The 25,891-nt window shown below is 43.3% G+C and overlaps 1 protein-coding gene across 4 annotated transcripts in view; it reads right to left on the bottom strand.

The window, feature by feature from the left end:
* Nucleotides 1–393: 393 nt before the first annotated feature.
* Nucleotides 394–25,891, bottom strand: part of GIGYF2 (GRB10 interacting GYF protein 2) — a 674,098-nt gene continuing 648,600 nt past the window's right edge. For all 4 annotated transcript variants that reach the window (XM_033959534.1, XM_033959536.1, XM_033959537.1 and 1 more), the window contains 2 exons: nucleotides 15,015–15,165; nucleotides 394–2,572 (listed from right to left, as the gene is read on the bottom strand). In XM_033959534.1, the coding sequence (XP_033815425.1) occupies nucleotides 2,505–2,572; nucleotides 15,015–15,165 (219 nt within the window). In that variant the 3' untranslated portion in view covers nucleotides 394–2,504. The remainder of the gene's footprint in view (nucleotides 2,573–15,014; nucleotides 15,166–25,891) is intronic.

Raw genomic sequence — 25,891 nt, 5'->3', positions numbered from 1 at the left:
TTTTTAATGAGGACAGATATTGTGCATGTGTAACACATGCACATCGGCGTCCATAAAAAAAAAGAAAAAATGAATGTCTTCCTGACCCGAACAACTGAGTGGCAGGAGGCTGCTATGGGACTTCCTTTGCCGCTCAGCTGTTAGGGCTTCCCCTGCTAGCTCTATGCACTTGTCAGTCGCTTTTCCAGTGAATGCATGGATGGGATTATGATGGATCTCTGTGAAACTCATTTGTATGCAAAATTGTTTCAACATCAATCACTGTTTTGAAATCGGACAATTTGCCAACATTAGAGTGACCCAACAGAATTTACTGGCGATATTAGAGAATCCGGCCCTTAGTGAGATAAACAACAATTTCATCAAAGCAAGCACCAAATTCACACTCTGATATAATACAACCAGGATTTATTGAAGATCTTATTTTTCCACACTGGCAAAGTTAAGTGGGAGTTTCAGGTTTTGTAAACAATAGAATTATTCTCTTCCTCTCTTCCCCTTTTAGAATTTACAAAGCAAAGAGGATAAGAAGACTGGATCTGTCAAGCTCCCAGACTCCTCCACGCAAACGGGTCCAAAAACTATATACAAGTTTGCAGCAGTCTCTGTATAGTTACTGTACATGACATGGAAGGAGTGGGTCAACCCTTCAACTCCTCCTCCCAAAAATATTTATTATATTTATATATTTATATATATATATTTATATATACTTTTTTTTTAAATCAAATAAAAGTAACCCAAAACCAAACTGTGCTCTTGAAGAGAAACAAACCATCCAATGCAGAAATTGAGGGGCAGAGACAGACAACTAAAGGAATAAGAATACATGGGGACAGGAGGGCAGGGGGAATCTAACACCTTCCACAATAAGTTGTTAGAATCAGAAACCAAGAAACAAACACATTGTTCACTCATGAAAGAGACGGATAATAACAGACTTATTCCGGGTTTCACACTGTACTGTTTATCATCCCAGGCACAATACAGCACTTTAGGACTGAAAGAGATAGTGGTAATTGGGAAGGGGTTTGAAAACTAAGTGCATTTGATTTTTTTTTTGGGGGGAGGGGGAATTAGAGAGAGATTGGAATAAGAGAAGGCAAAATGAAGATAAATAGATATGATGCATAAAAATATACATCTATAACTAGAACTGATGAGTAATAAGAGGTCAATTATATATTAGTCATCATCAACTCACCCCCCGTAAACGTATCACATCATTTTAATTCTGAAAACAGCAAAAACTACAGCTAAACCCCAATTCTACAAAAAGGAAAAAAAAATCACTGTTCAGCTGATAAAACAATGAAGAAAATAAGAAAGGAATTTAATACACTATATAACAATTCCTTCCATATTTTAAGGACTGAGGCCTGCTGTTGCAGCTTTTTTTATTTTCAAAATTGAAATGAGATTTCATACGAGGATGGTAAATGGAAAATGGCTGAGGAAAAAATTGTCACTCAGCTCTGAGTGAAAATAGTGAGAAGTAATCACACCTAAAAGGAACTTATCACTTGCTTTGTGAGAACCTTCTGAGAGATGTTTGGGAAGCTTGGCAACTCTAAAGCTGAGACACATTTTTTTCCTCATTCCATAATCAAGAGCTTGTCGTACTGTACAGTTATTTCAGTGAAAAATCTGGAAGGGTAGGCACAGTTTAAGATTTGGCCACTCAACTGAAACCAAAAATCAATTAAAGTGAAATATTTTGGTGCAAAAACAGTCCCAATTTTGAGACTCTGCAAAAAAAAAAAAAATAAAAATTCCAGAATGCTCTGCATGTGTTATGTGAAGCGCATCCCATCCAAATGGAAAGGAATGGTTTATCTTTTCCCAATATGCCTGGAAAAGTTGGAGTGTGCCTGGAAAAAGATGCCTTTTGACAACATTACAAAGAAAGACATATGGTTCCCCCCTCTGAGAAGAATGTGCTGGGAGATGAGATGGCTGAGAGGGGAATGCAATTTTAATTAAAAAAAATCCAGTCCCACCTCTGCCATAATTCCCATTCTGCATTAATGGGATGCCAGTCGTAAGGTTAGCTTATCCAATGCAACTTCTTGAGGCAATCAGTTGTCTCTAACCCCAGTCACAATCCTGCCTGGTCCATGTCCATTTGTCATTGCGTTCTTCTCAATGATTGCACTTGATGGATGCAAAGTAAAAAGTCAAGGTGTGTTGGAAGTAACAAGCAGTAGCTCACTGTTTTCCATCCTCAGTTGGCTTGGTATGCAACCCCACAGATTTCTCATCAGCAGAGCAGATATATATGGCTCACATAAAGAACCTTCATGATCTACAGGTACCCTATTTTCCTCCAGCCCTTAATCTCTTGTAGACTCATGGCCAGAGAAGGATTACCAAGGAGGAAGTTATCTTGGTGGCAGCTGGTTTGGTCACTTTCAGCACAGCACTGGGAAAGGGAGTTGCATCCGAAAAGTTAGGAAAATTCATGGTTAATAGACATGGGAAATGCTGGGAGGCTGTGTGCATACTCAGTAATCATCCAATGTCTCAATTTCTCCCATGTTAAGCCGTTCTGAGGATGCATTCACCGAAAATCCTGTCAAATCCAAAAGAAAATATATGTTATGTCGAGAATAAGAAGATGAAAGCTACTTCTGCTCCTAGTTTGCATTCTTTGAAAAGTGAAAAGAAAATGGTGCAATAGAAACTCATATACATAGAAGTCAATATTCAATACAATATAAGTGAACAGAAGAGGCTCGTGATAGTCAGCAACACCTAACTAGGCAGTGTCACTGATTATTGGCACTAACCAGCCATCTTAAATCCAGGCAGAGCTTGCATTTAACCAGACACTGGCAATATTAAAAGAACAATAGAACCCTTCCTTCCATCCCGACCTCCCCTGGTGGTTCAATGGGGTCTTCATGGCTCTTGCCCATGCCAGCTGCAGCTTCAAAATGCTTCTGTTACTTCAGTACCCCGAGACTACAATTATAGTTTATAGCAGCCACTTGAAGCCCAAAGTTGACATAGGCAGGAGTGACTAGTGATCACATCTTCCCTAAAGATCCCATTGAACTATCAGGAAATATTAAGTTTGGCTATAGGGGTGGGGGGAGCTTCAGGAGGGGGCCTACATCACGGGCCGCATTGAGGTGGAGGAAGAAATCTTTTATCCTACGGGTCCCACGGCGACAAGAGAGCACCCGCTAAAACTCGGGGGGCGGGGGGGGGGGGGGAGGGAGAGAAGATTTAATGGGGACACAAGGAAATATTTCTTCACCGAAAGGGTAATTGATCGATGGAATGGTCTTCCATGTCAGGTAGTTGAGGCCAGTACCACGCTCGACTTCAAGGGAAGATGGGATTGTCTGGTGGGGTCGCTCCAGAGGAATGCTTAAAAGATGGATTCTCGAGGAGGGAGGGTTCTTGAGTGGGCAGAATTGTTGGTCCATCAGCCCTTTTCTGCCGTCATACTCTATGTTTCTATGTTACTGCTCTTTGGTAGGGTTTAGAGCAGGGGTCTCAAAGTCCTTCATTGAGGGCCGCAATCCAGTCGGGTTTTCAGGATTTCCCCAATGAATATGCACGAGATCTATGTGCATGCACTGCTTTCAATGCATATTCATTGGGGAAATCCTGAAAACCCGACTGGATTGCGGCCCTCAAGGAGGGACTTTGAGATCCCTGGTTTAGAGGGAAGGAGGAGAAAGTGGAGATATCTGTATGCGGGAACAGCTGAATAAATGGAAGGATTAATATACCATATACTGTATACTCAAATATAAGCCAAGATTTTGGGGCCAAGAAAATGGCCCAAAAACGGGGTCTCGGCTTATATTTGGGTCAACACCTACCCGCCCCCCCTCCCTGACCTGTTGCAGGCCTCTGCTGGGCCTGCTGTAAGACCTGGTGGTCCAGTGGTGGGCTGGGACAGGAGGGATCTGCTGTCCCCGGCGACTCCCCTGCATACCTTTTGAATTCCCTGGTGGTTTTACAGTGGGCCAGGACAGGAGGGATCCCTCTTAGCTCCTGTCTCTGCCGACTGTAAACACTTTTACCTTCCCTGCATACCTTTGAATTCCCTGGTGGTCTCGGGGCTGACTGTGACAATTTCTCCCTTTTTCCCCCCTCCCTTTCAATGCCCTGGTGTTCAGTAGCAAACCAAGCAGAAGTGATCCTCCTGCTTGGCATAGAGCCTCTAGCTGAACGAGAGGGTACAGGGTAGGGAGGGAGGGGAGACAGGCTGCAGAGCCTGGCAGGGCAGGAAGAGAAGGGGTCTAGGAGCAGAGCCTAGCAGGGGGAGGGAGGAGGGCTGGGTGCAGAGGCTGGCAGGGCAGAGCTCTTGAATATTAACCCCCCAGCTTATATTCAAGTCAACCCTTTTTCCTTCTTTTTGGGGGGGGGGAAAGGGCTACCTTGGCTTGTATCTAGTCAATCAAATTTTCAATGTCAGTGTTTGGACATAGCTCTGCATTGCAAACCTGAGACTAATTAAGCCAGTAACTATCAGCACTTAAAAAAACGATATTGGTTGGATATATTTCAAGGGGCTGTCTTCTTAGCTACCTTGCTAAGAACTAGTTTTAGAAATGATCTTTATGCTTTTCATTAATGTTCATTTGATAAATTGAATGGGTAAGATTCATTCCACCCCTTATTTCAAATATAAACAGGATAAGGAAAGATTAGGGTACCTCGATAATCTTCTTTCTAGTAGACATACTCCATTCCTGAACCTTCAGGTAGTCAATCCCTTCTCACGAGAACTCTTGTAGGAAGCTTCATTTGCATACTATTTTGCTCCTCCTCCTCTTACTTATGGGCTGTCCTTCAGCTCCTCAGGGCGTATCAAAACAGACAGCCCTGTATAGGAGACAGAGGGAGAAGTACAGGGACTCTCCTCGAGAAACATTTCTGTTCTGCTCATAATCATAAAAAACAGCAAATACATAACAAATACTCAAATTCAAACATTCACAATACATAAACAAGGTAAAACAAAACAAACAAATCACTAACTTAAGTGCAACTTGCACAAAGAGCATGGCAGTGATGTATAGAACTTACCTGGATATGTCAACACGGTAGACAATGTCTCTTCTTTTTGAGGCTAGACCAAAGACCCAAGGTGTTCAAATTTTAGGTCTCACTGAGGCAGGAAGCAGATAAATTCTCCAATGAGAGGGTAGACTTCAGGAATGGAGTGCATGTCTACTAGAAAGAAGATTATTGACGTAAGAACCTAATCTTTCCTTCTAGTACAACAGACACTCCTGAGCCCAAAGCAGGAGAGCCCAGTGATCTGAACTTTCAGGAGCCAACAGCTAGGCCCTTTTCCAGACCTTCCTAGAGAAAAGCGAGTATCACCAAGATTTGAAGCTGAGCTCAGGTCTTCACTCTTCTGAGCACACCAAATCTGGAAACCACTCCATCTGAGTAGCCTTTGTGCACTAGTGCTGTGTGCTCAAGAGCCATGCCATAAGACCAAAGCGTTCAGATCCTGAAGGGCAACTGAATGAGTAGCTGGGGATGACAGAGAAGTTTGAGACTTTGATTCTGCTGCAGATGAACCAGGTCTGTATACCACAGATGTCTCGGCCAGTCTGGTGCCACTAGAATCGCTCTTCCTTGGTGCACTATGATCCTGCATAGAAGACAGCCTATCATGGGCCATGGAGGGAACACATAAAGAAGACATGCCTTTGGCCAGGGCTGAACCAAGGAATCCAGACCTTCGCTTCCCGATTTGCGTCTTCGACTGAAGAATCGATCTGCCTTCTTGTTTATAGCAGACACCATTAGGTCAAATGGTGTTTTCCTTTACATCAAGACATTACAAAAATGTTTATGGATCATTGAGAGGTTCCAGAGGGCCTCTTTGGGTGACCAAAGCTATGTCAAAACTCTATCCAATGGATGCACCATGAATGGTCACCCCCACCGATGCACTATGCAGGTGAAGGCTTCCCAGGACAAGCTCCACTTCTCGGGATACAGAGTCTTCCGGCTGAAGAAATCTGCTTGTACACTGTCTACTCCTAACACATATGCCAGAAGATGGGCCTCTGGCCATCGAAACAGCATTCGGGCTTCCAGTTGCCCCCTTGGTGATTGAGAGACTACCTCTGTTGCACTGTCTGAGAAAACTTGAACCTATTTGTTCTGTAAGATGCTCTCTTTCAAGAGCACCAGGTGGCTGGCCCGTAGTTTCAAGCGGTTGATTGACCACTTTCTCTGGGGGTGAAAATAGATAGAGAGATGATTCAACCATCAGACCAAGCTGTGACGGGCCTCCGTTATCCAAGAAAGCTGCTGGTGCAATGGATCCCTCTGTGTGCACCATCAGGAAAGGAGCGCCTCCTGGAGCGGGTATAAGTATGCCAGGGGATTACGTCCATGGTCACAACCATCAATCCTAGAACTTGCAAGTACTGCTAGGCCAGGGCTGCCCAATTCCGGTCCTTGAGATCTACTGGCATGCCAGGTTTTCAGGTTATCCATAATGAATATGCATGAGAGAGATTTGCCTGCACTGCTTTCTTGGTATGCAAATCTCTCTCATGCATGTTCATTGTGGATGTCCTGAAAACCTGGCCTGCCAGTAGATCTCGAGGACCGGAACTGGGCAGCCCTGTGCTAGGCTGTCAGAACGGGAATGCTCTGAAACTCCCATAACTAATACAAAAGTTTTTCCTTGCGGGCCTCTGTAAGGAACACTTGTTTCCTTCCGTTTTGAACTAAACTCCCAGGTATTTCTGCATGTCTTCACATTAGATTTTAACTGCTGGACTTTAAGCCATTCTTCTAATTTTTGAAGATCTCTTCTCATGTTTTCCACTCTCTTTGGGGTGCTACTCTTTGGTGATCTTCGTCTCATATGCAAAAAGGCAAATCTTTACTTCTAACTCTTTGGCAATGTCTCTCACAAATGTATTAAATAGAATGGCCTCAGTACCAATCCCAGAGGCATTCCATTACTCATCTTCCTTCCTTCCATGAATTCCATTTACCAACACCCTCTGTTGTCCGTCAGTCAACCAATTTCAAATCCAGTTCACAACTTTGTGTCCTAAGTTTAGCCTACTCATCTTATTCATAAGTCTCCTGTGAGGAATCTATCAAAGGCTTTGTGAAATCTAAGTAGATTATATTCAGTTCTTTGGTCACCCAACCAAAGAAATCAATCAGATTTGTTTGGCAAGATTTTCCTCTGGAAAAACCATGTTGCCTTGGATCCTGTAATCTGTTGGATTCAAGAAAGTTCACAATCCTTTCCTTCAGCAGCAGCTACATTATTTTTCCTACCACCAATGTGAGGTTTACTTGCCTGTAGTCTCCTACTTCTTCCCTGTCATTACTTTTGTGAAAAGGGACCACATTTGCTTGTCTTCAATCCCATGAAACCTCTGCCATCTCTCTATTAAATAAATCTTTAAGAGGCTCTGCTGGGATTTCTCTGAGCTCCCTCAGTATTCTGGGATGTATCCTAAACTGTACCATCAGTACATTAAGGGCCTTTTGAGAGGACTGCAAAATCATTCAGGATGGTATTGAACTAAATCTGTATGGAAATGGATGGTTGCCGCACCCCTCATGACTTAAAACACCAGTAACAAAAATTTAAATCAATGGTGATAAATAGCCAACCAATGAAGTATGTAGAAACTAGTAAAAAGGTATGCACCACATTTTGAACTGTAAGGCTGTAGCAGAGATCTTTGGCAATACATAACAGACAAAATCATAAGCCACATGGCTCATCCTCAGCATCCACTATCTCCTTCTCTCCCTAAGAGATCACACGTACCTGTCCCACGCTTTCCTCATAAGAATCTAAGATTATATCAAGTAAACATACCTCAGAATAAAGAGGAACAGTGAAATCTCCCCAAATTAAGTAGGCCAATAACTCTTTGAATTGTAATCTTGCGTGTTTAATGTACAGTGCTGCATGCATCTGGAAGCGCTATAGAAATAATAAAGGGTAGTAACCTTCACTCTGCTATGACTTTCTATGTTTTGCATGAGCAGAAAGCAACAAATAACTAATGTCACAAGATTAAATTAACTTGTTTGCTTGTCCTGTATCAGAGACATGATTCAGTGAATCCCATGGATGGGATGCAAACATACTGGGATATAATTTTTTTTGGAAAGATAGAGATGGTCAAAAAGGTGTAGGGATAGCTCTCTATGTAAAGATCGATATCCAAGCGACTGAAATGCAGGGGACCTGGAGCGAGGAAGAAGAGCTATTGATCGCTCCAAAAAGAGACGATGGAACTTCTATCTACATGGGTGTAGTCTACAGACCTCCAACTCAAAACGCAACAAATTGGTAAAGATCTGATTGCAGATATCTAAAAGTTTGGTAAAGATCTGATTGCAGATATCTAAAAGTTTGGAAAGAAAGAGGAGGTGCTGCTGTTGGACGATTTCCATCCACCAGATGCTGATTGGAAAGTTCCATCTGCGGAATCAGAATGAAGTAGGGAGATTGTGGATGCCTTTCAAGAGGCTCTGCTCAGACAAATGGTAACGGAACCCATGAGGGAAAAAGTGATACTGGATCTGGTACTCACAAATGGGAAGAGTATCTCTAATTTTCAAGTGGTGCCCACCTGGGAAGTAGCGATCATCATTTCGAGCTTCTGAACTGGCATCAATTTCTAACTCTGTTTAATAAATATACTAAATCAAACTGCCTGCTGGACGAATGTCCTTCCAAGATTTTGAAATCAGCAACACTCAATTTCAAAAGGGATTTATTCAACTGGTTAACAACTACTCTTATTGAAGGGACATACCATGAGGCCATGGGACACATACTGATTACACCTATCCCTAAAGATCAGAAGAACTCAATAGCCCTGAAGACCAACTATAGGCCAATAGCAAGTATCCTCTTATTCACCAAACTACTGGAAGGATTGGTCAACTTGGAACTAATGAACTATTTAGACAAATTTAACATTCTTAATGAACACCAATCAGGATTTAGAAAAGACTATAGCACTGAGACAGTTAAAGCTTCACTCCTCAATCACCTTTACGGTCTTTTTAGTAAAGGCACAAGTGCCCTTATCTTACAACTAGACTTCAGTAGTGCTTTTGACCTAGTTGATCACGAAATAATGTTACACTGCCTAGATGCAATGGGACTTACCGGAAAAGTAAAGAACTGGTTTCAGGGTTTCCTAACAAAAATATCATACCGTGTGGTTAGTGATGGGACATATTCTAACACCTGGAAAAATCCTTCGGGGGTACCCCAGGGTTCCCCACTATCACCCACATTATTCAACATTTACATCTCATCCATAGGACACTTACTACAAAAGTTAAATCTAAACTACTACATATATGCTGATGATATTCCTATTCTAATCCTAGTGAACAGTATAACAAACAAAACTATAGAATACATTTCTTATATTATGACTGAAATAGAACACTGAACAACCAACTTCAAACTAAAACTAAATACAGAAAAGACAAAAATTTCCCTAGCAAGCCCAATGGATAAAATTACTAGAACAACATTACATCTAGAAGATCACGAATACCCGATTTCCAAAACTATAAAAATATTAGGAGTCACATTAGACACACATTTGATAATGGTTGAACACACAAACATAGTGGTAAAGAAGTGCTTTTTTGCACTATGGAAATTAAAGAACATTAAAAAATACTTTGACCCCTTATCATTTAGACTACTGGTGCTATCTATACTAGACTACTGCAATATCGTCTACTTGGGAATACCTAAAAAAACAGTAAAGAAATTAAGAATTGTTCAGAACACGGCTGTCCACCTAATATTTGGACTCGAAAAAAGCGACCATGTTAGTACAGACTGCACTGCTACCAATGGAAGCACAAATAATGTATAAGTTTTCTTGCGTCTGTTTAAAACTGGTTTGGGGACTAGCTCCCCCCTATCTACTAACCCATTTCGTATTATATAGCCCTACAAGGACAATCAGAAATTGTAACCTATTTTCATACCAAGCATTTCTGTCTGTAAATACAAATCCTTTTTGGATAGGACTCTCATGTATCAAGCAAGCAAACAGCAATCCTGGTTAAGTAACTACATTAACGGAGCCAGACTGACCTACGACGCCTTCAGGAAAGAAATAAAAACTGCACCGTTTGATAGATTTATCTCCTAAACAGATGTTACATTAAAACTAATACTTCCTTCACGTCCTTTCTTATGTAATCTGTTCTATTTTCAATAATCTGCATATTGTAATTCACTGATTGTCCAGCTCTCTTCGGTGTGAACCGCCTAAAAGTCGTCTGATTGTGGCGGTATAGAAGAATAAAGTTATTATTATTATTAAACAGTTTGGTTCACTATAACACCTAAAGGGGAGAGTGGCCATACAAAACTCAAAGTCCTAGATTTCAAGCGTATGGACTTTAGTAAAATGGGAGAGTATCTGAAGGTAGAGCTGTTAGAAACGGAGGACATAAGAGAAGTGGAAAATCAGTGGTCTAAGCTGAGAGGAGCAATAAAAATGGCTATTGACCTTTATGTGAAGAAAATAAATAAAAACAAGAGAAAAAGGAACTGATATGGTTCTTTAAACTAGTGGCAGAGAAAATAAAGGCAAAAGAGTTGGCATTTGTGAAATATAAAAAAATCTCAAGAGGCGCACAGGACTACCAGGTGACACTGAAAGAAGCCAAGAGAGAGATACGACTGGCGAAAGCGCAAGCAGAAGAGCAAAAGGCTAAAAAGGGAGACAAAATTTTTTTCTGATATATTAGTGAAAAGAGGAAAATGAAAAATGGAATTGCGAGACTAAAAGATGCTATGAACTGATATGTGGAGAGTGATAAGGAAAAAGCAAACATGCTAAACAAATACAGTAGTACCTTGGTTTGCGAGCATAATTTGTTCCAGAAGCATGCTCATAAACCAAAGTACTCGTATATCAAAGTGAGTTTCCCCATAGAAAACAAGGGAAACTTGGATGATTCGTTCCACATCCAAAAAGACACCCCCCCACCCCCGAGGCCACTGGTGTTGCTCTCTCCCACCCCTGGAACCGACCTCACACCCTCCGCGACCCATCCCCAAACCCTTATCTCAAGCCACCCACAAGACATACACATGCTGGTGTTCAAAGAGCCTGCTGCTGATCTATGCTCGGCTGCTGCGGGGCCTTGAGCATCTGTGCATGCCCAAGGCCTTCTGGCTCCCACCCTCTCTGAGATTCTTGGAGAATCCGAGAATCTCATGAGAATCTCGGAAAGGGTGGGAGCCAGAAGGCCTTGAGCATGTGCAGATGCTCAAGGCCTTGCAGCAGCCCAGTATAGATCAGCCCTTATGAGATGGCGGGGATGTTACTAGTGAAAACTAGAAGAAGTCAGAAATTGCTTTGATAAATAATATATGAACTGACTTCGCATTCAACACAAACCTGTCTATGAAGTGTAATCAATATGTTTTAAGTTGCTCAGAAATGTGAAACTCAACAAGGGGGGAACGCACCTCCCTAGAATGGGAACAGAGTTTACCTCCCAGTCATTGCAACTGTTTCTGTAGAGATCACACTTAAAGCCAGGATGTTAGTTAATAAAAAATTGTTACAATCCTTGAAATGATATAAAGTATAGGATTTTCTCCTTTCTTCTTATGCTTGTTTTATACTTGTCAGAACATCACTTAAGCATGATTAATAGAATCATAACTTAGCTCAAATGAGGGGTTTGGGGTCCCGACGCGGCCCCGTTTCGTGTCCTTCGTCAGGAGACCCACTCATGAAACGGGGCCGCGTCGGGACCCCAAACCCCTCATTTGAGCTAAGTTATGATTCTATTAATCATGCTTAAGTGATGTTCTGACAAGTATAAAACAAGCATAAGAAGAAAGGAGAAAATCCTATACTTTATATCATTTCAAGGATTGTAACAATTTTTTATTAACTAACATCCTGGCTTGAAGTGTGATCTCTACAGAAACAGTTGCAATGACTGGGAGGTAAACTCTGTTCCCATTCTAGGGGGGTGCGTTCCCCCCTTGTTGAGTTTCACATTTCCGAGCAACTTAAAACATATTGATTACACTTCATAGACAGGTTTGTGTTGAATGCGAAGTCAGTTCAGTATAGATCAGCGGCAGGCTGTTTCGGCACCAGCATGCATATGTCCTTTGGGTTGGTGCGTGCCGGTGTCTGGTCGAGGTAAGAGTTTGGGGTGGGCTGTGGGGTGTGCAAAGCCAGTTCCCGGGGTGGGGGCTTGCATATCAAATCAACGCTCGGTTTGCGAGTCAAAGTTTGCAGGAGTGTTTTGTTCTTCTTGCAAAACACTTGCAAACCGCGTTACTCGCAAACCGAGGTTTGACTGTACTTCTATTCTGTGTTCACAGAAGAAAATCCTGGAGAAGGAACGAGATTGGCTGGCAAAGTTACATACGAGAATGGAGTAGATTCCGTACTGTTCACGGAAGAAAGTGTTTATGAACAACTTGAAAAATTGAAGGTGGACAAAGCAATGGGACCGGACGGGATCCATCCCAGAATATTGAGGGAGCTCAGAGAGGTTCTGGGAGGTCCTATTAAAGATTTGTTCCACAAGTCTCTGGAGACGGGGGTGGTTCCTGGGGAATGCAGAAATTCATAAAAGTGGTCATAGAGATGAAGCGGGAACTACAGACCGGTAAAGCCTCACTTCGGTTATTGGAAAAATAATGGAAGCATTGCTGAAAGAAAGGATAGCAAAATTCCTAGAATTTAATGGGTTACAGGATCTGAGGCAACATGGTTTTACTAAAGGTAAATCGTGCCAAATGAATCTGTTTGAATTTTTTGATTGGGCAACCAGAGAACTGGACCAAGGATATATGCTATATGTAATTTACTTAGATATCTGCAAAGTCTTTGACACGGTTCCTCATAGGAGGCTCTTGAACAAACTTGATGGGCTGAAGCTAGGACCCAAAGTGGTGAACTGGATTAGAAACTGGTTGACGGACAGATGCCAGAGGATGGTGGTTAATGGAATTCGCTCAGAGAAAGGAAAGGTGCCCTGCTCTGCCCCGACTCGCAAACCAGTGGTTTTGGGGTTTTTTTCCCTTTATTTATTATTTTGAAAATAAATGACAAGTAATACGCTTGTTTAAGTAATATGATAAGTAATAATACATAAAAAGGAAATTCAATTAAAGAAAATATCAATTTACAATCTTCTTTGACCCCTAAACATTTATGGGAGGAGAAGTCCTGAATATTGGGATTGGACAATTTTCTGAAGGAAAAGGGGATAGGAGGTATAGATAGAGGGTTACTATACAGGTCTTGGACCTGGTGGGCCGCCGCGTGAGCGGGCTGCTGGGTAGGATGGACCTCTGGTCTGACCCAGCAGAGGCACTTCTTATGTTTTTATAGAGAGACTTAATTTAAACATCAAGAAGAACAAAAAGGAAACGACTTAATGGGAACAACTCCTCAGTACATAATCACACTCTTTAAACACTGGAGATCTTCTTCATGTCCAGAAAACTCCTGGAACGAAGAATGTATATTTTGTCCCCAAATATTTAATGAGGCATTTACAAGGATATGCCAGTTGAAACATTGCACCTAAATCTTTCGTCTCTTGCCTCATTGTCAGAAATATTTTCCTCCTTTCTTGAGTTGTTTTATTAACGTCAGGGTATATCCAAATACGTTGACCAAGAAAAGGAGTATACGAATTATGAAATTAGAATTTTAAAACAGTGTTGAGGTCTTGTTAAAACACAAATGAAACGAGTAAGGTAGCGCTTTCTTCCAAAATGGTCATAGATGTTTCTAAAATAGCTGATATGTTTCCCAAATCAGGGGGTTGATTCTGAGGACCTTGAGGATTTTATTGAGTCTCACTCCCATTTTTCTTTACAAAACCAGGTAAATAGTAAATTTTATTCGAAGGAGGAATAGTCTCTGGAGTGAAACTTAAAATTTGTATTAAATATTTCCTAAACAATTCCACTGAGGAAATCTCTGAAGATCTAGGAAAATTCAATAGTCTCAGATTCAGTTTTCTATTATAATTCTCCAATTGCTCTATTTTCCTGTGTATCGTTAATTTATCTTTAGCGAGCCCGTGGGTTTAACCTGCGGGTTTAAAGCGGGTTAAAACCACGGGCTCGCGAAGTAAAAAAAAACAGTAAAGTAAGTAAAAAAGCTCTGCTGGGCACGAAAAGGGCCAGCACATGAGCAGACCATCTACAGCAGTGGTCTCAAACTCAAACCTTTTGCAGGGCCACATTTTGGATCTGTAGGTACTTGGAGGGCTTCAGAAAAAATAGCTAATGTCTTATTAAAGAAATGACAATTTTGCATGAGGTAAAATTCTTTATAGTTTATAAATCTTTCCTTTTGGCTAAGTCTTAATAATATTATTGTCATTTATAGCAAAAGAGACATATGATCAAGAAACTTGTCTTATTTTACTTTTGTGATTATGATAAACATACCAAGGGCCTCAAAATAATACCTGGTGGGCCGCATATGGCCCCGGGCTGTGAGTTTGAGACCATTGATTTATAGTCAAGGAAGATGGTCTGCGCATGCTCAAGGATCGCTCTCCAGCAATCCATGCGGTCGGTGGGGGGCGTTCCTCCGATTGCCCCCATTTGCATGCTGGCCCTTCATGAATTTGTCGGCCTGCCGCAGATTGATCACGGATCAGGCACGATCAGGCAGGTTAGTGAATCTAGCCCTAAGGCCAGTACTGGGCAGACTTGCACAGTCTGTGTCCCATATATGGCCATTCAGTTGAGGATAGACTGGGATGGTTTAGATAAGCTGGAGTGAGCTTTGACGGAGACTCCAGCAGATGGAACCTATGCACAGTACTGGGCAGAGCTTTGGGTTTCTGGCCCAGAAATATCTAAGAAAAAGAACAATTTAAATTAAATCATTAAATTATAAAGAGTGTATGTTTGGGCAGACTGGATGGACCATTCGGGTTTTTATCTGCCGTCATTTACTATGTTACTAAGCAACATTTAAAGTTAAGAACAAACCTACCTAATAAGCTGGGATCTGCCCGCACCATCTTCTGCTTCTTTTTCTTCTTGCTGACACTCTGTGCAGTTTCAAAGTTGGACTGCTGACTGTTGCTATGATTGTTCTGAAAGACTGACTGCAGTGCACTGTGGCTCATTCCCCACAAAGAATCCTGTAAGAGAAAAATTTACAATTATGGGTGTGATTCTAATAGCTACCTATGCTATGCAGTGCTCAGCAGTTCTTAAAACACAGGGCAAAAAATGTTGGATGTAATTCTGTAAGGAATTCAAGCATCAAGTACATATGTACCGTATTTTCACATAGATAACGCGCACCCGTGTAAAACGCGCACACGGGTATAGCGCGCAAAAAACACATATTTATGTACATAATTTTTTATATACCGCGCACACCCGTATACCGCGCATGCTGTCCGACTCTCCTTTCGCCCGCCCCGACTCTCCTCTGGAGACCCCGACTCTGTTTTCGCCCGCCCCGACTCTCATTTCCTCCTTGAAGTCCTGTCCCTACCCTGAAAGCCTGATGCCCCCCCCGACGTCCGATTCACCCCCCCCCCGCAGGACCGCTCGCACCCCCACCCCGAAGGACCGCTCGCACGCACCCGCACCCCCACCCTGAAGGACCGCTCGCACTCCCACCCCGAAGGACCGCTCGCACCCCCACAGCCTCCCCCCCCTCCCCCATGGAGAAGCTGTCTACCTTGTTTCCAGATGCCAGCGAGCCCAGCTGTTTTCTCTGCCAGTGGTCCCGCCCCTTCTCTGAGCCCTGCTGCGCTGCTTTTTCTTCCGGCGGTCCCACCCTTTCTCTGACATCAGAGAAAGGACAGGACCGCCTGAAGAGGAAGCAGCGCAGCACAGGGCTCTGAGAAGGGGCAGGACCACCGGCAGAGGAAGCAGCTGGGCTGGCATCCGGAAACAAGGTAGACAGCTTCTCCATGGGGGAGGGGGGGAGGCTGTGGGGGTGCGAACGGTCCTTCGGGTGGGGGTGTGAGCGGTCCTTCGGGGTGGGAGTTCGAGCGCTTCTTCCGGGTGATGAATCGGGCGTCGGGGGGGGGGGAACTATGTAAAAAATTTTTTGTACAACGCGCTCACGCGTATAACGCGAAGGGTTGCGCGATTTGTAAAAACCACGTATAACGCGCGCGTTATATGCGAGAAAATACGGTAAATGCTGGTATTCTAGTAATTTATAAATTTATATGAACACATCTGTGCAAAATAAGCAATTTCTACCTACACACTATTTAAATATGTGCATTATTTGATGATGCATATTTTGCAGATTGGCATTTACAATGGCAGAGCACAGAGGTATGCACATGAAGGGCAATTCTATGACTAGGCACCCATAGTGACATGCACCTTGCTGAGAAAAATGGCACTTATGTGCTTAGGTGTAGTACAATTGAAATTACCTTTGAATTCCTAGGATCTTATACCTGGATCAAGCTACCAACACGCTTGAGACAACCAACTATCTACTACCATTTCAGAAAGATGTTAAAGACATACCCTATATACTCGAATATGTTGATCCGAATATAAGTCGAGACCTCCATTTCCCCCCCCCCCCCAAAAAAGGAGGAAAAATGGTTGACTCGAATATAAGTTGGGCGGCTTAATATTCAAGTGCCCTGCCCTGTCAGACTCTGCACACAGCCCTCTTCCCTCCTTCCCCTGTCAGGCACTGCACCCAGCTTCCTTCCTGCCAGGCACTGCACCCAGCACCTTTCTCTCCCTCCCCTGTCAGGTACTGCCCCCGGAACACTTCCTTCCCTCCCTCCCTCCCCTGTCAGGCTCTGCACCCAGCATCCTTCCTTCCTTCCTTCCCCTCTCAGGCTCTGTTCCGAGCACCCTTCCTTCCTTCCCTCCCCTGTCAGGCTCTGTACCTAGCACCCTTCCTTCCTTCCCCTGTAAGACTCTGCACCATTCCTCCCAGACTCTGCCCTCTGTTCCCTCTCCCTGCCCTATCCTCATACATCTGCCGACCACTGGTAGAGGTGCAGCGGGCAGGAGCAAGCTTTCTGAACTCCTGCCCAGCTGCTAACCAGCTGCGCAGATCCAGTTTCTTCAGCTGAGCGGTACGAGCAGGAGCGCGATTTGGTGCTGCTGCTCGGCGCTGAGCGGCTTCCTTACTGGCTCCCGTGAATTCTCACGACAATTCGAGAGAGCCAGTAAAGAAGTCACTCAGCGCCGAGCAGCAACGCCAAATCGCACTCCTGCTTGTGCTGCTCAGCGGCAAAAGAAACTTGATCTGTGGAAGCCGGTTAGAAGCAGGGCAGGAGTTCAGAAAGCTTGCTCCTGCCTGCTGCACCTCCACCAGGGATCGGCAGAGGGCCCGCTGTACCTCCACCAGGGATCGGTAGAGGTATGATAGGGCAGGGAAGAGAGGGGCAGAGCCTGGTGGCGGCAGTCTGAAAAATTCTGGGAGGGGGCATTGGCTTGAATATAAACTGGGACCCCCATTTTTCCCGGTTTATATTCGAGTATACATGGTAACTCTTTTTTTAACTTTTTCCTCATGTCTTGTCAAATGCAGCATCTATTTTTGATCAGCATCCGCAACATTTCAGGAAATGTAGTGTAATTGTCTTATCTTGACCTAACTCTTATTGTAAGCTGCATAGATTCCTAGTAGAAATTTGTGGGATATAACAAACAATATGGTATGGTGTGATACATGCTATTCTATAAGGGCATGCATTAGTGCTGCCTGATTCAGGCAAAAATTTTTTATGCGATTCAGCCTGTTGAATCAATTTTTCGATTCGATTTTCCTGCCCAATTGCGTGGTGTTTTTTTTTTCTTTTTTAAAATATCCTGGTGGGTTTATTTTATAGCCTCTTCACCCACTCCACCCCATTTACCCTCTCTCACCCACAATGGTGCTGTGGTGTAAACAAAAAAAATAAACAAACAAAAAAGACTTTTCATCTCTCTGTTAAATCCTAGCTCATGTTCACGGTCTAATACCAGCTCTGGCAGGATACACATTTCAAATCTGACATATTGTAATCACGAAACAGAAAATAAAAATTTTTTTTTCTACCTTTTGTTGTCTCGTCATTATTCAAATCATTTTAGTCCCAGGCTCTGCGGCAAACGTCTTCTGATAACTTGCTTGACAGGGTCTCTTGCCCATTTGTCGTTTTCTTCTTTCTCCGTGCTAACCATCCATCTTCCATCTCTGTCCTCCCCTTCCGTTTCCCTCCCCTCCCCTGAAGGGCTGGCATCTTTACTTTTTTTTGTCTTTATTCCCTTAGCTGCAGCGATGAACCCCACCAACCCAAGATCCACCATCTCTCCTTTTCTCAACTACCCTTTCATCCAGTATCTCTCCCTCCTTATCCACCAGCTCTCCCTTTCTCTTTCTAGCTACCCTCCTATCCAGTATCTCTACCCCCCACATCATCCCTTATGTCCAACTTCTCTCCCTTTCTGTTCCTTCCCTCCCTAAATCCCATTGTCCACCATCTTTCTCCCTCTCCTGTTTTTAGATCCATTATTTCTTCTAACCCACCCATCTCCCCTGTCCATGATCTCCCCGAGTCCATCTCATCTCCCCTCTCCACCATCCATCCTCCCCCCTCCACCAAGATCATCTCTCCCATCCATCTTCTCCCCATCTTTCCTTCTCCAGTCCAACAACTCCCCAAAGTCCATCTCCCCTCTGCCCCATCTACCTTTATTTTGATGTTACAACATGTTGCCAGTGAAGGTAGTGATTTTGCGATCCACTCCTGCCGCCACTCCTTGCATCTTCTTTCCACTGTGGCTTGCCCATAGTGAAAACTTCCTGTTTCTGCTTGGAAGCTGAATGGAGAGAAGACGCCCGGAGTAGCAGCAGGGTAGTGAATCGCATTCGTTACCACCGCTTTTGCCTGGCCAGGGAGGAGAGGAGAAATACTTTCGGCCGGGGAGGAGAGAGCCTTGCTGCCGCCGATCTGCAGGCAGAGACCCGTTTGGGCTTTCCCTCTGCCACCGGAGTCCTTGCTTCTGATGTAACTTCCGGTTTCGTAAAACTGGAAGTTACATCAGAAGTAAGGATTCCGGAGGTAGAGGGAAAGCCCAAACAGGTCTCTAGCAAGGGGGCCAACGAATCGGTAAGTTCGATTTTTTTGCCAAAACAAATCGATTCACCCGAAGTGAATCAGTGAATCATTTGAATCGCGAATCAGGCAGCACTAGTATGCAAAAGTGATACAGCATACAAATACAAGGGGGCAAATATATGTTTTATTTTAAAAATTTAGTCTGACTCTGTACTATCTGAAATCCCAAGCAAATTCAATAAAACATACATAAAATAGTAAAAATACAAAATAAAATATATTTTTAGGGCTGTATCCAATATTCATATTCAAATTGGCTCCAAATAGTGCCCTGAATATATTATTCTTATTATACCTAATAGTAATTTAAATCAAATATGAATAATCTGGGCTCTACTGTGCTAAATCCTATTGAAATAAATATTTGATAACTGATTTCACACTGCTTCTTTTATTTATATTAAAACTCAATGTCCATTATTCATATTCAGTATTCATATTTGGCTGAATATTCTATTTTTCATTATTCATATTCACTCAAATGGTAAAATATGCTATTTGTTACAGCTCTAAAAATAGTTTTCAAATATAACACAACATAACATGATATGATGTTATTAAAAACATTAGGGACAAGATGGCGTCTGGAGCAGGACGCTGAGAGGAGCACTCCCATCTTGAAGGTGTTTTTTTCCTTTAAACTTTCCAAATAACTTGCTTCCATGCCTAAGAGAAGGGGGAAACAGAGGGGTGTCCCTCCACCTACCTCAGGATCCTCAACGCCCAGGCAGACTGTGATTACTGCATTCACAGTCCAACCTTCCATTTTGGGCGCTTCTGCTTCTGTGAGTCGGGAAACTCACAGCTTAGACGGTGAGATGTCGCTTTCGTTGAGCCCGCGAGGACCGCATACACCTCCCAAGCCCGGAGAATCATCGGCGGAGCAGAACATGCAGGAGGGCTCCCCCAGTGTTTGGAGTGAGGCGCGTTCTCTAGCCGCGATGGACCCAGAAGTGATTACAACTACGCTGACTCCGGAGTTGGAGATGCAGCGTTTGGGGAGTGTGGAACCTTCGGCTGCCAGCGGTGGTGAGGTTGCAGGAGCCCAGAGTTTGTCTCTTTTGTTAGAGGTCACAAAAAATCTGGCTGTTATCTCCTCCCTCAGCCCGTTGGTGAGACCCCAGGCAGTAACTCTGGATTTTATCTGTACTGCGATTGAGAATCTACATTTGGTATGCACTAACTTTGTTTCTATTACTTTGAATTCTACCTCCAGGATAAGTTCCTTAGAGACTTCTATTCAACAATATCAAGTGGACTTAAAAAATTTAGAGAAAGTAACAACTGAGACCAAGAATTTACTTACTAAACAAATGACAGACAAAATGATGATCTTCAGGAAGATTGAAAACTTTGAAAACCAACAGAAAAATTTGAATTTGAGGATTCTTAATTTTCCGGTTGCTAAGTTTATGCCACCTCAAGAACTGTTTAAGAACTTCATGTTGACTGTCTTAAATGTTCCAGAAGCAAGTCTCCCTTTTCAAAAGGCCTTTGACAAGGTGCCACATGAAAGGCTGTTTAGGAAGCTGTGTAACCACGGGGTGGGCGGGGATGTACACAGATGGATCAAGCACTGGCTGTCAGGTAGACTACAGAGGGTCGGAGTAAAGGGCCAATATTCTGACTGGCGGGGAGTCACGAGCGGTGTGCCGCAGGGATCGGTGCTGGGGCCGCTACTCTTCAACATATTTATCAATGACCTGGAAACGGAGGCAAAGTGTGAGGTTATAAAATTTGCAGACGATACCAAACTCTACGCCAGAGTTAGGACCAGGGAGGAGTGTGAGGAACTGCAAAGGGACCTCGATAAGCTGGAGGACTGGGCAAACAAATGGCAAATGCGCTTTAACGTAGATAAATGCAAGGTCATGCACATAGGGAAAAAGAACCCATTGTTCGAGTATAAAATGGGGGGGAGATTGCTGGAAGACACCGGACTTGAGAGAAACTTGGGTGTGCTAGTGGATCCATCCATGAAACCATCCGCACAGTGTGCAGCAGCCTCGAAGAAAGCCAACAGGATGCTGGGCATCATCAAGAGGGGCATATCAACCAGGACGCGGGAAGTCATCATGCCGCTGTATCGAGTGATGGTGCGCCCACATCTGGAATACTGCGTTCAATATTGGTCGCCGCACCTCAAGAAGGACATGGCAGTTCTTGAGAGTCCAAAGGAGGGCAACGAAACTGGTAAGAGGGCTGGAAAACTGCCCATATGCCGAGAGGCTAGATAAACTGGGGCTCTTCTCTCTGGAAAAGAGGAGGCTCAGGGGGGATATGATAGAGACCTTCAAAATACTTAGGGGCATAGAGAGGGTGGACAGGGACAGGTTCTTCAGACTAAAAGGGACGACAAGTACGAGGGGGCACTCAGAGAAACTGAAGGGAGATAGGTTCAAATCAAATGCAAGGAAGTTTTTCTTCACCCAAAGGGTCGTGGACAAATGGAATGCACTCCCGGAGGAAGTGATCCTGCAGAGTACAGTACAGGGATTCAAACAGGGATTGGACAGATTCCTGCGGGAAAAGGGGATCGTGCGGTACTGAGGGAGGTGCTGGGGTGTTGCATAAGTATAGACAGCTCACCAGGTCATGCAGGTGCAAGGCCGGAGGGTTAGGACATTGATGGGAAGATAGGACTTCGATGAGAAACCTAGGGGGCAAGGGGCCCCCTTCTGGTGATTAAGGCAGGTCAAGACCTGTTGGGCCGCTGCGGGGGCGGACTGCTGGGCGGGATGGACCTCTGGTCTGACCCGGCAGAGGCACTGCTTATGTTCTTATGTTCTCCCCCCGATACATAAAATTTATTATTTAAAGCAAATGCAAAAGGAAAAAGCTTTAGCAGCTGAAAATATACAGCTGGATGTTTCTGCTATTTTGCAATCTTCTGATATCGAAACTCAGGGGCGGGCAACATTATTGGTCTCATTGGTATTCTTACAAGATAAAGAAATGCTGTTGAAATTGTATTTTAATTTAAAACAGATCATCTATTTAGGTGAAAGGGTATATATATTTCCAGACGTCTCAAAGTGGACACAATCCAGGAGGAAAGAATTTTTGACTTATCAATCAAAGGTGATTGCTTTGGGGGCAGTGTTCCAGTTAAGATTTCCCTGTAAATGTTTTGTTTCCTATCATGGGAGTAAATATATTTTCTTTGAACCTGCCCAATTGGGTTTTTTCCTGGAGGGTAAAGGAATCTCTACACAGCCCGATTGAAACAGACTACTTATGCGGTGTTAATTTATTGGTAGGATAATATCATAATACTGCTCTATTTCCTAATTTTCTTTGGCATATGTACCCTTTCCCGAGGGGCTTTATGCGTTTTGTCTCTTCTCCTCAGATTGTGGACTGTATTAGATGGTTTTTTTATTTCTTTCATTGTTTATTTTTTGGTCCTTAGTTTTTTAACTAAGTGAGTTTATACTTTGTATTGCCTTTAACATCTTTGTAAATGGGATGTATTAAAATGATAAATAAATAAATAAAAAATTAAAAACACTAAATATTCTAATTAATTTCTTCTAATTTGTCAAGCCCAATGTATAAAGGTTCCATGCATAAAACACAGTTCTTACTGTTAACAAGGTGTTATCTGGGGACAGCAGGGAGATATTCTCACATGTGGGTGACATCATCCACAGAGCCTGGTACGAACAGTGTAAAAGTGTACTGTCACTTTAAGTTTTAGAAGCTTTAAGACTGCTCGCAGTGCGCGTGTGCCTTCTTGCCCAAAGCCGGCTTGAGAGGTTGTCAGTTCTATGCCCAAGTGAAGAAACCAACCAGAGGAGGTAGGTGGGATGTGAGAATATCTGCCTGCTGTTCCCGAATAACACATGTAACGATAACTGGGAACAAAAGCAGAGAAATTCCGTACTATGGGACGTTAGCACAGAACTGAAAAGAAAGACTATGTGATGAAGATTAAGCCATATATGAACAGTTCTGCCAGGAGCTGTGTGAGAGTTCTGGAATGAAAGAAAACAGAAGAGAAGCAGGTCTTCACACAATATATGCTAAAAAGAAAACAAAGGGGAACCAGTTGAGAAGGGACTGAATAAACAGTGAATGGGAGTTAGAAACCATTAAATGCTTCCATTGAAGCAGTAAGATTTGAAAATTAAGAGGGCAGAATATGTGCATTTTTGTTAAAAATCTGGCTACAGGCTGTACTGAAAGAAAGAGTACAAAGCTCAGATATCGGAATGTTAATGAAGAAAAATAGGACCTTTTCCCATTCAAAGAACTGGTAGAAAAGGTGCAATGAAGAGATCAACCAAGAATGTGGATGCAATCAGAAGAGGAGTAAAACCAGAAAGAAATGTAGTCCAATGGAAGCAAAGTCTGGAGTGACCTGATCGCTGGAAATGACAGTATATTGTATTACTGGATACTCCAACCTCAGTACCTTGGGTTGAGAATTTGAGCCCTGAGCTTCCCTTGTGACCAAGCACAAGTCATATAGGATTCCTTGTGCCTTCTTCCGTTTCTAAAACTTCACTCAGACATACAGTTCTGGTACTGAGACCAAACCTCCAAGGTTCAGTTTCAGGTCACTGTTGGAACATACATAATTTTCCTATTCCAAAGGCTATAACTTTTCTGTCAGATTATCTTCATAACAAGTTTTATGTGCTTGTGTGTTAGAGGTGCTTCGCAAATGGTTGAATAGAAGTGAGAGAGGAGCTTAAGATTAACAAAGAATGGAGGTGGCTATGAAGAATTTAGGTAGAAAAACCTGACAATGCTACTAGGAGTGGGACTCCTTCACTAGTATTTCTCAACGTACGCGAGCCACTTGTAGGGGGTATGTGGCACTGGCCGTCGAGAATATTGCCTGCCAAAGCTGCCGCCAGGGATCCCTCTTTCGTGCCTGCCACCCGCCCACCAAAGACGCTGCCAGGGATTCCTCCTTCCTGCCCTCTACCCGCTAGGCCAAAGCCGCCGGCGGGGATCCCTCCTTCCTGCCTTCACCTGTCCGCCGAAGCCACAGCCAGAGATCCCTCCTTCCTGCCCGCCCCCTGAAGCTGACCCAGAGGGTTTCCCTTCGATGTCAGAACTGACATCAGAGGAAAGCCTTCCGGGTCGGGAGGGGGGGATCCCCATTTATCTCGTTCAAGCCACACTGGCTCCTACTGCCTTCAGCGGCACTTGTTGCAGGCAGAAGTTCACATGCTGCATGTAGCTGACCTGGAAACCTTCTCTCCGATGTCAGAGCTGACGTCAGAGGGAAGACTTGTGGGTCAGCCACGTGCAGCGTGTGAACCACTACCTATGAGTGCCACTGAAGACAGAAGGAGCGAGTGCATGCTCGAATAAGTAAGGGGAAGGAGAATGGGAAGGAGTACGCTGGGACAAAAGCTGGAAGGGGGCACTTACTTGACACAGTAAAGGAAGGGAGGGGAATGCAGATGGGACACAGAAGGGAGGGAGGAAGTGGGCACTAACTTGGGACATAGGAGGGAAGGAATAGAAAGGAAGAATTGTTGGGCGTGAGTGAAAGGGAAAGAGATGGTGCACATGGGGAAAGGAAGAAAGAGGAAAATGACAGAGAGAGAGGTAGAGATGCATGGGAAGAGAAGGATGAGAGGGAGAAATATTAGATATGGCGGTAGAGAGGGAACAGAGGGACAGATTGAAGGGGATGCAAGGGGGAAGAATGTTGGGCATAGTGATGGAGGGAGAGATGTGGCATTGTGTTGGAGAGGGGTGATAGAAGGAGAAATGAGCATGGGGCTGGGGAGCAGTGGTGAAAAATGCTGCAAATGATCCAAGGGTTGAGAAAGGGAGAAATGCTGGATGTGGCAGTAGAGGGGGTGGAAGAGATGCCTGATTTCTCAAGACAGATGGACAGTGAGAGAGAGAGGGAGACATGTTGCTAATGGGGTTGGAGGAGAGAGGAAGAAAAGTTGGACTCATGGACGGACAGAGAGAGATGTTGGTTGGGGAAGGGAATGATGTCCGGAAGAGAGGAAGCATGCAGGAGGCAGAAAGAAATATTGGATGCACAGTCAGAAGGAAGTGCAACCAGAGATTCATAAAATCACCAGGCAACAAAGGTAGGAAAAATTATTTTATTTTTAATTTAGTGATCAAAATGTGTCAGTTTTGAGAATTTATATCTTCTGTCTTTATTTTGCACTCTATTTGTCTATTTTTCTATAGATTTACTGAGGTTACATTGCGTATTTTAAAGCCATCTGCCTTTACCTCTTTGAAAAATACCCGACTATAAATGAGAATTAAGATTTTCTCTGCATATAGTGTGTTTTGTTTTTTTAAAAATTTTGTAGTTACCATTATGTATTAATTAATAACATTATATTGTGTGTATATAAAAAATGAATAGAAGAAATTACATTACAATTAGTACATGTTGGTAAAGGAGGGGGTATATGTTGTACTCATTTTTGATTGCTTAAATATGAACGGAGACAGCCTAACCTACCTGAACAACCGATTCCTCCATATTATCTCAACCAGACACAGAAAAACAACCCCCCCCATTCACATACCCTCCAATCAAAGAAGTTAAATGGAAAAACTTTACGACAGCCTCCTAGCCACTCAAGCAGCAAAACTGAATAACCAAATCTCCAATCTTCTACTAACAATCATCAACTATAAGTTGTTTAGAAAAGAAATAAAAACCATACTCTTCAAAAAATCCCTGAAAAAGTCTTAACATCACGAATATCCTCCTTCTTCCTATCTTTTTCCTGACTCTCTGAGACTACCTGATCTATTCTTTACC

This window comes from Geotrypetes seraphini, chromosome 9 (assembly GCF_902459505.1).
Source record: "Geotrypetes seraphini chromosome 9, aGeoSer1.1, whole genome shotgun sequence".
NCBI classification, from domain to species: domain Eukaryota; kingdom Metazoa; phylum Chordata; class Amphibia; order Gymnophiona; family Dermophiidae; genus Geotrypetes; species Geotrypetes seraphini.
The sequence above is the reverse complement of the archived record's forward strand: the minus strand, read 5'-3'. Positions and strand labels throughout refer to the sequence as shown.